The sequence below is a fragment of the Cheilinus undulatus genome, linkage group 1 (genome assembly GCF_018320785.1).
Source record: "Cheilinus undulatus linkage group 1, ASM1832078v1, whole genome shotgun sequence".
Classification (NCBI taxonomy): Eukaryota; Metazoa; Chordata; class Actinopteri; order Labriformes; family Labridae; genus Cheilinus; species Cheilinus undulatus.
The window spans coordinates 52,766,504-52,779,117 of record NC_054865.1 but is presented as its reverse complement, the minus strand read 5'-3'; the positions used below and the strand labels follow the sequence as shown (position 1 = coordinate 52,779,117).

At 39.0% G+C, this 12,614-nt stretch overlaps 1 protein-coding gene across 1 annotated transcript; it reads left to right on the top strand.

Moving 5' to 3' along the window:
- The first annotated feature begins 2,950 nt into the window (after positions 1 to 2,950).
- LOC121505721 (C-type lectin domain family 4 member M-like) lies at positions 2,951 to 9,516 on the top strand. Its single transcript, XM_041781290.1, has 4 exons — positions 2,951 to 3,018; positions 3,145 to 3,249; positions 7,367 to 8,307; positions 9,506 to 9,516. Exons 1-4 carry the CDS (start codon positions 2,951 to 2,953, stop codon positions 9,514 to 9,516), a joined length of 1,125 nt encoding a protein of 374 aa, XP_041637224.1.
- Positions 9,517 to 12,614: the final 3,098 nt, after the last annotated feature.

The following is a 12,614-nucleotide window of genomic DNA, read 5'->3' as shown; positions in this document are numbered from 1 at the left end:
AAATACTTTATCAATGTACATTTAAAGTTGATATATTGGTCTTTATTCTAACAGCACATCTTCTCAACATGCCTCATCAACCCAAGTTCTTCCTGTTCCTCTTTATTCAAATGTCTTAAAAGGTGCTGAGCTTAAACCAACCTCTCATTCCGTAGTGTAGTTGTACTTAGACTGGTTTGCTCTGATTTACTCCCACTCTAAGGAGTGTGTGGGAGAAAAACTAAAATACTGATTAATGATCCTTTGATTGACACAAAAGTATGGCACAATCAAGTTCACATAACAGTTTGACATGTGCTTCAGTCCATGAGAAATGAGCGGGCAGCAAAAACATGTTCACAGGCTCTGGCTGAGAAACCCTGAAATAGTTCCTCCACAAAAATGTTCACTTCTTAAAGTCTGCTGGCCAGTAATTCTGCCTCATTTATCAAACTAAACAGGAAGAGGAAAGAGCACCAAAGTAAGCTATCTAGCACTCCCAGTGATAGAGTTAGATAGATTTACCATCTATCATTAGTAAAACTCCTAATTGACGTACATAAACCTGGAGTATGTAAATGTACATGCACAGACACAATCCTATGGGCATATACTACTGGAGAGATGTCTGAGTGAGGAGCAGCACATTTAAGATAAGATAAGATAAATGTTATTGTACCTGAATGGAAATTACACCGTATTCCAAATTATTATGCAAATAATATTTTTCTCAGATTTGCCTAAATAATCGATGCAAATGAAAATGATTATTGAACAAACCTCGCAATGATAATTTTTTTTTTCAAAAATAAAAAACTCAGAATGCACTGTTCCATTTATTATGCACAACAGCGTTTCAACACATCTTATAGGTTCTCACTCACTATTCTTGCATCCATTGAACTTCTGAGTTTTTGGAGAGTTTCTGCATGAATTTCTTTGCAGGAATTCAGAATATCCTCCCAGAGCTGCAGTTTTGATGTAAACTGCCTCCCACTCTCGTAGATCTTTAGTTTGAGGAGGCCCCAAAGGTTCTCAGCAGGGTTGAGGTCAGGGGAGGATGGGGGCCACGCCATGAGTTTCTCTCCTTCTATGCCCATAGCAGCCAATGACACAGAGGGATTCTTTGCAGCATGAGATGGTGCATTGTCATGCATGAAGATAATTTTGCTACAGAAGGCACTGCTCTTCTATTTTGTCCCATGTGCCAAGTGTTATCCAAAAACATGCAGTGCAATTTCACATTCTGGTGACACTCTGTAACATGCAGAATGTTTTTCATGTGTTTTGATGAAACTGTTGAAATTTCTAAGTTGTTGAAAAAATGGTGTTTTTGTGATGTTCTGGTTTTTAGGATTAAAAATGTTGAGTTCTTCCTGATAACATCCAATTCCTGTCAGTAACCACCAACCATTGTTATGATAATATTTCATGTGTTTTTTGTGTTCTTTGTTCGTTATTTTGTCATTTGATGTTGACAGCTTTTGTTGGTGTTGGCTTTGAAAAGAAAATGACTGATTGCTTGAAAATGCCACGGTCTTTTTATGATCCCAGGCCATAACTGGAGACTCTGAATCTTTTCTCTGAAATTCTGAGTGAAGAATGTGGGTCTAATTGGTCACCTTTTTTTTTCCGACTGTGTAAGAACAGATTACTCAGAGTGTTTGGAGAGAGTTTTTTGTAACACATGCAGTCTGCACAAGAGGAGTGATCTGTGATTGTAACTGAACAGACAGCAGAGAGTCCTAGGCTGTTATTCCATTTCTAATATTACTCTCTGAAGCTGCAGTGTGAAATAATTAAACTTTAGTTGAACTCCAAAGACTCATTTAAAAATGCATTCTCTGCCTCTGTGTAGAGAAGAGATTCAACATGGGCTCTCCTGCTGACAGTGCTGTTACGATCAAAAAAGAGCTTATAAGAGCTGACCTGTGATGGGTTCATTGTGGATGGCCACAGGTCGACAATCACCCACTCCGGTGGGATCAAATTCCATAATTTCAGGCCGGCTACACTAGAAGATTTTCAAGTCTCATTCTAATAACATGTTAGACGTCAGACAGAAGGACAGTGTCAGCTGATAGACGTACTACACAGTAAGACCAAACAGTGAAAGGATGTTTAAAAATCTTAAAATCCAAAACAGCTAAATCGGCTCTATTTTTCTGAGTTTATTGAACATGTTTTTAGTTTTTAGTAAATTCGATTATTGTAACAACTTTTTGTCATTGTACCCAAATTATTTGACAATCGTCCCTCAATCTGCATCGTTTTCCCAGAATGCTTTGGGCATTAGACACTTTTGCACCATGAGTGAAGTTACCCATGCAGTTAGAGAATTTCCACCTGCAGTGACCAACTTCAGCATAGCTAGGAAGATTTACTAAAATCAAATTTATTTTTAGATTTGTCCAGTCAGCATTTGGGGACACCTTAGATGTTGCCATTGAATCTAAGTCTGTGAAATAGTGAGAACATAGAAGTTGTACAGCAGTTCACCTTCCTTGGCAGTGTAATCCATTTATCTCCCGACTGTGAGGCTAAGATCAACCACAGCTTTGGATTCATGCATGGGGCGATGGATTTGCTGAGCAAGACAGAATGACACTCTTGGTATCTGAGCATGCGTATGAGGGTTAGAGTCTTTCAGTCCTTGGCCCTTCCGGTCTTACTATACTCTTGTGAGATCTGGACATTGGCTGATACCCAGATGCACCGGCTGCACTCCTTTGTCACAACTTCTCTTCTGTACATTTTCGGGTATCGTTGTCAAGAAGATGTGTCTAATGCAGACGTGCTCAGGAGGGCGGGGATAGGAAGGGCCTGCTGCTTGATACTGGAATGGCTGCTGTACTTTTAAGGGCTCACTGCATACTGGGTGCCCAGGACCCAATGAGGCTGGTCCAGACACCAGGGACAACTGTGTGCCTTTTGGAGGGGTCAGCTTGGAAGATACCTGGAGAGATGGGACATGGCCCAGCACAGGACGATGACCATCTGGAAGTCAGAGCAGTACAGGACCAAGGTTGATGTGGTGAAGTGTCAAACTGGCATATGCTCCCATACCTGACCTGATTTGGTCAGGCTGCAGAAGTCAAAGTCTCCCAGTCCTTGGTCATGCCGGCTGCACTCCTGTGTGATAACTTCTCTTCTGTGCGTTTTTAGGTATCGTTTGCAAGATGATGTGTCTAATGCTTACGTGCTCAGGAGAGCGGTGAACCATGTGGGAGTCAGCCACTTGATACAGGAATGGCAGCTGTGCTTTTACAGGCATGATGCTTTTATTACCTGTAGAATTGATTACTGTGACGCTTTTCTTTCTGGTCTCCCTATAAAAATACTTCTTGCAGCAGCAGCTGCTCCAAAACTCAAAAACACGAATGCTGGCAAAGACCAGAAAGAGAGCACACATAACACTGATTTCAAGGTCTCTGCATTGGCTACTTAAGACTTAACGGTCTTGCCTCTTCTCATTTATCTAATTTGCTTTTACCTTGTGAGCCCAGTAGAGCCCTCGGGTCTTCAGGAAGTGCTAAAACATACAGTCGGGCATCTTTTTATCACTGTGGCCCCGTCTGTGGAACAGCTTACCAGAAGACCTGAGAACAGCACCACCCTCATCCACACTAAACCTCTCATACTCTTAAAATGATAGAAAATGAAACCTTCCACTGCGCTAATTTCTTAACCCGTGTTTTGTGATATATTGTGTTTGAGACACATATTTTAACACCGTGGTAACCATTTCCCCTCAACATGTAAAGCTAATAAAGCACTTTAAACACTAACAGACACATACATCTTTATAAATTGTACCTTACTGACCTTTCTTAATGTCTTAAAGATGGATGAAGTTACCCCCACTGTTTTATCACTTATATTAGAAAACTATAGCCACTGATGAGAACCAGAAAAACACAGTAAAAGGCTTTTAGAATAAAATGCCACTTGTCTCAAAGTTTGTCTGATAGCTTCTTATAAAGGCCATTTTAAAGGTATATATTGTTTAATAATAATAATTACTGTTATTATTATTATTGTTTAAAGTTTTTAATAAGTCAACTTTCAAGGGGACATATTATGTAAAAAAAATCACTTTTTCAGGCTTTTCTAACATAAATATGTGTCCCTGGCCTGTCCACAATCTCCTCAAGTACCAGAAAAATCCATTCCCTTTCCCCCTCTCTTTCTCCACCTTTCAGAAAATGTGTGCTGAAACAAGCTGTTATCAGATTTTACATCTAGTGACCTCACCAGGGGCCTAGGGTTACCTTTAAATATTCCTGTATAAATAACCCTGATGTTTCTCCTCTATAAATCACTCAAAATGAGTTTTAAAGTTTGAAAGTCTTTTGCTGGTTTGTGAGAGGCTTTAAAATGACAAGGAATGAATAAAGAATTCTTTAAAATCTAGCTCTGTGTGAAAGATGCTGTAGTCTTAATTTAGTTTAATCTGCTCGTTTATACGCTTCATCCACTGAAAAAGAGGCTTGTGGCAAGCCAAACTTGGAAACTTTTGACAGTATTGTTAATGATCAAGTCTTCTATGGAGAAAATAAATATGAATTTTGCTTCTGGAACCACACTGTTGACTTCTAGTCAAAACCAAACATTTTCTATGGCAAACACATTTTTGAGTAAAAACATGATATTTGTTCATTACACAGAGGGTTAATCATTGCATTAAGGACAGCAGGACAAACAGTACAACAGCCCCTGACCAACTCTGTATCAAAGAAACTTCATCGAAACATGATGGAACCAGCGGATATTCAAGTCAGGTAGGCCTAAATGACTCTGACTAGGTTATACCATGTTCATCCTGTGTTTAAAAGCTTACTGTGACTACTGGCTTATATCTAATGTTTAGAGGCAAATATAAAGTTTTTACTGGAAATTTGTCTTGGCAATTAAAAAATAGAGATCAGCAAATGAATCGAGAGGCTTAGGCCAACTTTTTGTTGAAATAGGCCAAAGTTTTGGACAATCTTTTACAAACAGTTTTAAAATTTAAAATTCAGTCCCCAGATAGTGCAATATCACAAGATTATGTAAATCTCTGTTTAAGTGTTTTGGACAATAATTTACCCTTTTGATTTTAAAGGTGCAGTGTGTAGTATTTAGCCATTAAATGGAACAAACTTATATTTATGAGTAGGTCTATCTAAATTAGTGTTTAATTACCTAAATATGAAGAAAAGCCATTATTTTTCATAAACTTAGGATAAGCATTTTATTTATAAATAAGTAGGGTCCTGCCATGGATGCCGCCATCTTGGATTTTTGCATTGTGCATGTTTCTATGGCAACACAAATGCAAACAAATGCCACATACACATTTGTTTTTTAAAGATTCCACTGGTTGCCACAGTTATCAGCAGAGAAATGAACATCACACTCTAGAACTGAGAGTTAGATGTTGATATTACCAAATTTAAATACTGCACCAAAACATTAAACTAATTTTCCATTTTATAGTGTAATCAGTTTAAAGGGTGGCTGAGTTTTGGCTGAAGTGCATCTACTCTGAAAATTTAAAAAGAATACCTTTAGAAAACCTAGAATGCCTTCTTATAATAAGTTTTATTCTTCTTCCTACTACTTTTGGAACATGTAAATGTGCAAGAAATGCAAGATATTGTCAAAAGTCGATCTTTTTTGTTTTTTGTTTTTGCATACGCATGGGTGACTGTATTTGTTTATGGTGAATTTCTCTGATTGTTTTTCATTTTTATTATTTATTATTATTTTCTATTTTTTACATGTTCAAAATAAAGAATAAAGAAAGAAAGGAAGTAATACTGATTTCTTTCTTTCTGCTATTGTTTAAAATAAATCATATCTGAATGTATTTATACTTCTTTGGCTGTGCAAACAGATGTTCCCATGCCGGTAAAGCTCGCTGACTTGAATCCAAATAAAAAAGCTAACATGAACAGGGTGACTTGTTTCCAAGGATTTAAATTTAAAATGATGATGAAGCACTCGTGCCATCCACTCACATCCTGTTGTGACTGATAGATTAAATCTAACTAAAAATGATGATGTTTGGTATTTACAGCACACTTTGAATTAAGACTTTTCAATGCCTTGGAAGTCTTAGTCTTGTCCCAACTAAGATATCTGTTAAGAATAGTTCATTTCCTCAAACAAATGAAGCTCTGCAGTCTTTAATTTCTCATGTATTTGCTCATATAGCGCCGTGCGTCCTGCTTATGTGTGCAGCTGATGGAGGAGACAGGCGTGTTTACAGGCTGAAGTCTCAATAGGAAAAGCTTAAAAGAGGGAAAGGTTGTTGCAAAACTCACAGCATGATTTTGAATAATTCTCATCTGAAGATAAATTTGTTTGCTTTAATCCACCTTATACCTGGCCTCCATGATACTTTGTGTGCAATGTGGGTAAGATTTCCAACCCCTTCTGTCAGACCAGAACGCATCATAGAAACAAGATGCAGATCCTGATTATTAGAGGGATTTAAGGACATATCCTTAACGTATCTCATCTGATCTAACACAGATTCACACTGATTCACAGTGAGTCCACAGAGTTGGAAAGTTTGATTAATGACAGTAATTTCCTCTAGCTCCTACAACGTATTTACCAAAGAGCAAGTCTGCATATGAGTAAACAGAGAGATAAAACTGATGAAAATGTGCCCAAAATGACCTCAAAGCTCCAAGGAACCAATTCTCATCATACTTGAAAGGGTGTTTTTGTTTAGATGTAAAATTGATGGTAATAATTGTTCCTGTATTTTTCTCTCTTTCATTGTTGTCACCTGACACCTGCCTGTGCGTTTTTTTATTTTTACCTGTGCCTGTATCTGTGAAATTATAAAATTATATTTCCTAGCTATAGATGTTTTTGCAAGTCGTCCAATGGGTGCCTGCAGATACCTGACCTGGTGCAGGACTCTACCGTCAGGTCTGTTTTTTATAGAGACTTTCCTGGTGAGTGGCGTGCACCAACTTCAGGCCACCTTTCTGATGTGGACGCAGCATTTAGTAATAAGACCCCAGCGCACTGATTGTCACGTTTCATTTGATTGACAGATAGCGTGGCAGGCAGATGCTACATATCTGTCAGAAGGCTAGCTTTAGCATTAGCTTTAGCTGGCAGCAAGTCAAGCTCAGTGGGTGGTCTCCTGTCTGCCGTTAGGTTGATCCAAAGTTTGGTTGTGACGGTGATTTCAATATGGAGGCTGCTACGGATTGGCTTCAAAAGTCGTTTGTAAGCAGACGGCTGACGTCACACAGGCTTGGTCCAATTCTTTTTGCTGTCTATGGTTCTGCTGCAATCACAGCCTGTGTCTCTTGTTCAGGGTTAAGTCTCAAGAATTTCTATTGTTTCTTATACTTTGATTTTTTTTTTTTTTTCTTTTCAGTGTGCCACTGGAAGAAGTTAATGAAAATACAGTTCAGGAAAAACTGGAAGGAGAACAGACATCCTACATGAACAGATTCCAGCTCCACTGGAAATCTGTTTTAATCTTCATTTTGGCTGTTCTAACCCTAACCTTCCTCATCACGAGTGTCATCGCTTTCATGCAAGAGAAAAGCTCGATTCAAAGGGAAATGAAGTTACAGATAGAGATCGAGAGGCTGAGGACAGCTTTACATGCAGCTTTGGAAAAGCCCGACCTTTTGGACCAGGAGAACAGACAGTTAAAGGAGCTTCTGAGGATCCAACAGAACAACTCCATGCAGCTGAAAGATGAAAATGAACGCCAGCGTTCAATCCTGGAACAGCAAAGCTTGCTTCTGAGCAACGCATCTCTGGAGAAAACACAGCTAAAAGCTGAAAATGAACGCCAGCGCTCCATCCTGTTGTCGAACAAACTCTCCTTCCTGTGGGAGTTTTGCAACAAACAGACACTTCTGTGTTCACGCTGCATCCCTGGATGGACGGAGCATTCAACACGCTGCTTCACTATATCAACACAGAAGAAATGGCAAGACGCACGCGAGGACTGTATGTCTAACAGCGGCGACCTCGCTGTTGTTCTGAATCCGGAAGATCAGGCCTTCCTCACCAACTTGACCTTTCGCTATGTTCAGGAGCACCCTGAAGAAGAGTTCCTCGCTGCTTGGATCGGGTTGGAGGACATGGTGAAGGAAGACAAATTCAAGTGGGTCAACGGCAGGAGACTGCAGAGGGATTTGCTCTACTGGAGGAATAAACAGCCAGACAACGTAGTCGCCTCCTGGGACACAAAGAGAGCAGGCCAGGATTGCGTCGCCATTGTCCCACCAAAGAGCATGACAGGAGAGAATTGGCTGAAGTCGTGGGACGACATCACCTGTGTTGACAGTCGTCACTATATATGTGAGACTGAAATGTTAATTTTACACTGAATTTTAATCATCAGATTGCAGATGGAAATTAGCCTTGGGCTACAATCTGGCCTATTTACATTTTTTAAATGTTCATTAATATGTATTGTTCCCCCTTTAATAAATAAATAAAATAAAAAACAAATAAATATCGGTGTAGAAATCTAAATAAATCACAAGCAAAGAAATGTTGTCAGTTATATGCTTATGTGGTGAAGTTGGGCTCGCCTTTCACAGACAGTTTCTACCTTTAGCAGGCTGACCACAGATTTGGCTGGGCCCCTGACAAACCCTGGTTATGGGCCCTTCCCAGTTGTAATTAACTGACTATACCCAAGTTTGTTGGATTGGTAGCATTGGTGCTGGCTATCCCAGCTAACAGCTACTTTATTTAGGAGCTGAAAAGTGTTTCAAGCTATTATTGGGTCTGATGTTGAAGATACTTATTTGTGCCACTTTTTCAGCCAATTTTTGCCCAATTTGTTTTCTGCTTTTCATCAATTTAAAGCACTTTTTATCCAGTTTGCCCCTTTTTTCATTACACCTGAGCAGTGCCACAGGCTGATCACCTCCATGCCTCACCGCATTGATGAAGTAATTCATGCAAAAGAAGGCCCAACCAAGTATTGAAGGCATAGAAATGAACATACTTTTCAGAAGCCTGACATTTCTGTTTAAAACATCCTTTTTTAATTGATCTTATGTAATATTCTCATTGTTTGAGAAACTGAATTTTGGGTTTTCTTGTCAGTAAGCCGTAATCATCAACATTTCAAGAAATAAAGGCCTGAAATATTTCACTCTATGTGTAACAAGTCTATATAATACATGGGTTTCACTTTCAGAAAGAGTGACAAAAAATATTGAACTTTTTCATGATATTTTAATTTTTTAAGATCGACAGTAAATAAAAAAAAAAATCCAACCATTGTTTTCAGTTTTGTTCCTTGAACATTTTTTACATTACACTGTTCTAAATTTACAATTTTAAATACTTAAATATTTGAATTTCTAATGTCAAAATGCCAGACCTTTAAACTTGGAATTTCAAGTTTTTATCATAAATTTCTGACTTTTCAAACTCTAAAATTCCGAGTTTGCTTTCTTTTTAATATACAACTAATAATCTCAAAACTTTTAATTTTGTACACAAAAAATTTGACAGATTCTTTCTTCGTTTTCATCTTTAGGTTGGTCCTGATGCACCTACATACATTTTTTTTGTAATCAACATTTAAAAAAAAATACATGAATTTTATTTTGACAACCTCAGAGCAGACATGGGTCCTGCAGCCCCCCTAAGATCTTTAGCGCCCCCCTGGGGGTGCCGGGACCCCAGGTCAGGAACTATTGTTATAGAGGGTAAATCAGCAAGACTGAGCAATTGAAGCCACATGATCCTTGAACATTTGCTGGTCATCAGCCATGATCCTCAGGCAGACTTGGTGGGCATGAGTTTATGTGATCCAAGCTGGATATTGATCTGAGGTTTTATGGTGGGACTGGTTGGAATGATGATAAGCTCAGTAAGTCAATATTTATCAGGAGTAAATCACTAAACACTCCTATCAACTTGATCAAAGTTGATTTTCTTCTGATTTTAGTTTGTTTAGCAATGAGTAGTTTATTAAGGTTCATTGTTTTATTTGTGGCCCCTCTGGATAGATCTTCCTGAGGTGTGACAAAAAGAGCCTCCGTTTAAAAAAAGAAAGTACTTATTACTAAATATAGAGGCCCCATAGGAAATGTACAGTCATGTGCGTAACTGTTAGGCATGTACAGCACAGAAGATTTATCACGGGGCTCAATGTGCCAAAACCCGGGCCACCTGTTGTTCTCAGACCCTTGAGACATCCACAGCAGGACCATGGCCCATGGTCCAGACAGTTCTCTATGCTTACTCTGACCTGAAGGTGTGGACTTTGTTATTTATTCAACAGATTATTTCCCCATGCTCCTGGTAACATGCAAGGACATCCAGAGCACAACCAGGTTTGTGTTCTGCACCACACTTCAAGTTTCAATGTTCCTTAAGTTTACCCTTTAATATAAAAGTCAGAATTTCTCTCTCTGGTGGATGATTTAATCATCTATTTCTCTTTTTTTACTGTTCACAAGTCTGCTGGCTCTGGGGGAATAGATGTTAAAATGCTGGGGTGAAACTCACACTAAAGCAGCATTTACACCTTATTCTAATTCACATCCTGTGTGATGTGATCACATGTGATCAGAGTGTCAGGTGTGAATGTGCCCAAGATGACAGGATGTGATCTTATCTGTCAGAGGAAACATGAGGTCTAAAGTCTAAATCTGACTGCAGATCATTTACATAAAAACATTTATAAACAGGCTTCATCAGGGACTGTACAGATTGATTAATGTTTTGTCGTGTTTTACCAGTATTTGATGCTCCGTTGCTTTACTAGTTTTTCCTGTAACTTTTCAGCAACCGGGCCCCAGAAAATCTTCCAGGATTAATCCTGTCCTTACTTATTTTATCTAACCAAAGGAAGCCAATTCAGCAGTCTCGAGAGTCATTGCAAGCCCCCCATCCCCCATCTCACACAAAACTCAACTTAAAAATACTGAAAATACTTTGCAGATCAGGGGATATATTCGTGGAAAGTTTCTCATACCAGGAGGGGCATTACTTAGTGGCTGACAGAGAGAAACATAAACAGTGATGGCAGCTGCCATTTGTTTTCAGCAAGTTAGAGAGACTGCTATAGAATAGCTTCATTAAGTAATCTGTAAAAACAGTGTTGGCACAGCCTCCATCTTCTCTTGATTAAGGAGCAGAGCCTATAGGCAGCTGACAGAAGCAGATTTACAGCAACAGGAAAAGCTTGAGATCCACTACTAAGTCTTATGACTAGTCAAAACAGGATGTCAGAATGAATCAAGTTTTTGAAAACATATTCAAAAACTGAAGTGTTTTAATAGAAATGATAAAATCAGTAGATTTGTTTTCTGAGGCAGAGAAATTTTTGGTAGTGCATGATAAGCTACAAATCTGTCAGTGTATATCAATCAGAATATAAACAGAAGTAAATAACCACCACAGCGGCTTGTCTGTTGGCTTGTTGTTGAGTTCTTTCGCTCCCTGGTGGCCAAAATCCTTTCCTCCAGCTTGAAGACCTGTTGCAGTAGCTATCATGATGGATGATAGTGTTTTTACCTCCAACAAGGAGGTTATGTGATCTGGTGGGGTTTTTAGTTTGTTAGTTCATTAGTTTGTTTGTTAGTTGGTTTGTTACTTTGTTAGCAACATAACTCAAAAAGTTGTGGACGGATTTTTCAGGAAATGTCAGAAATGGCATAAGGAAGAACTGATAAGATTTTGGGAGTGATCCGGATCACCATCTGGATCCAGGGATTTTTTAAAGGATTCTGTACTACTGGGAGATAGGTCTAATGGCGGAGGTCTGCGCTCTCCGAGCGCTTTTCTAGTTTTTTCAAACTTGACAACAGAAGATTTCTTTTTCAGTTGTTCAAATGCAAAATGTTTTATTTGGTCAAATATGTGACACCAATTTTAAAGTGTATTCTGGCATACAAATGATGTCAGAGAGGAAGAACATTTCCAGGATGTTGTGTGGCAACATGTATGGGGCTGGAAATAGTGCTCGATATACAATTTATAATTTATAGACCTCATCGATCCACCCATCCAGCCATCAATTCTGTCCATCCATCCATCCATCCATCTGTCCATTCATCCATCCATCCATCTGTCCATCCATCCATCCATCCATCTGTCCCTTCATCCATCCATCCATCCATCTGTCCATTCATCCATCCATCCATCTGTCCCTTCATCCATCCATCCATCTGTCCATTCATCCATCCATCCATCCAGCTATAAGTTACTCTTGATCTCATTTGGGGCCCTTTGAGGCTGGAGCTGATCCCAGCTGTCACTGAATGAGAAGGGTGTCTTTCAGTCTAAGGATCTTGTCACACCTGCAATCCCAAAATTATATTGGCGCCGAGAAAAGACAGCTGTTACTGAAATGTAAACCATGGGGTGCTCTTGTCTGGTCAATACTACTGAAAGACACCAGAAAAATCTATTCACAGTGATATAAAGTAGACTTTTGTAATTAGAAAAAAACTAAAAACCCACTGAAACATTAGCAGCCAGCTATTTTCATACATGTGCTTATTTGTGCAAATATTTAACTGAAGGCTTTCAGGCTTTCACTGCTCTCCTCCAGGGACTTATGACAGTTTTCTCCTATAATGAGTCTGCATGTGGTCTGTGTCTCAATTATAATGCAGACACATGGTAAGTAGATG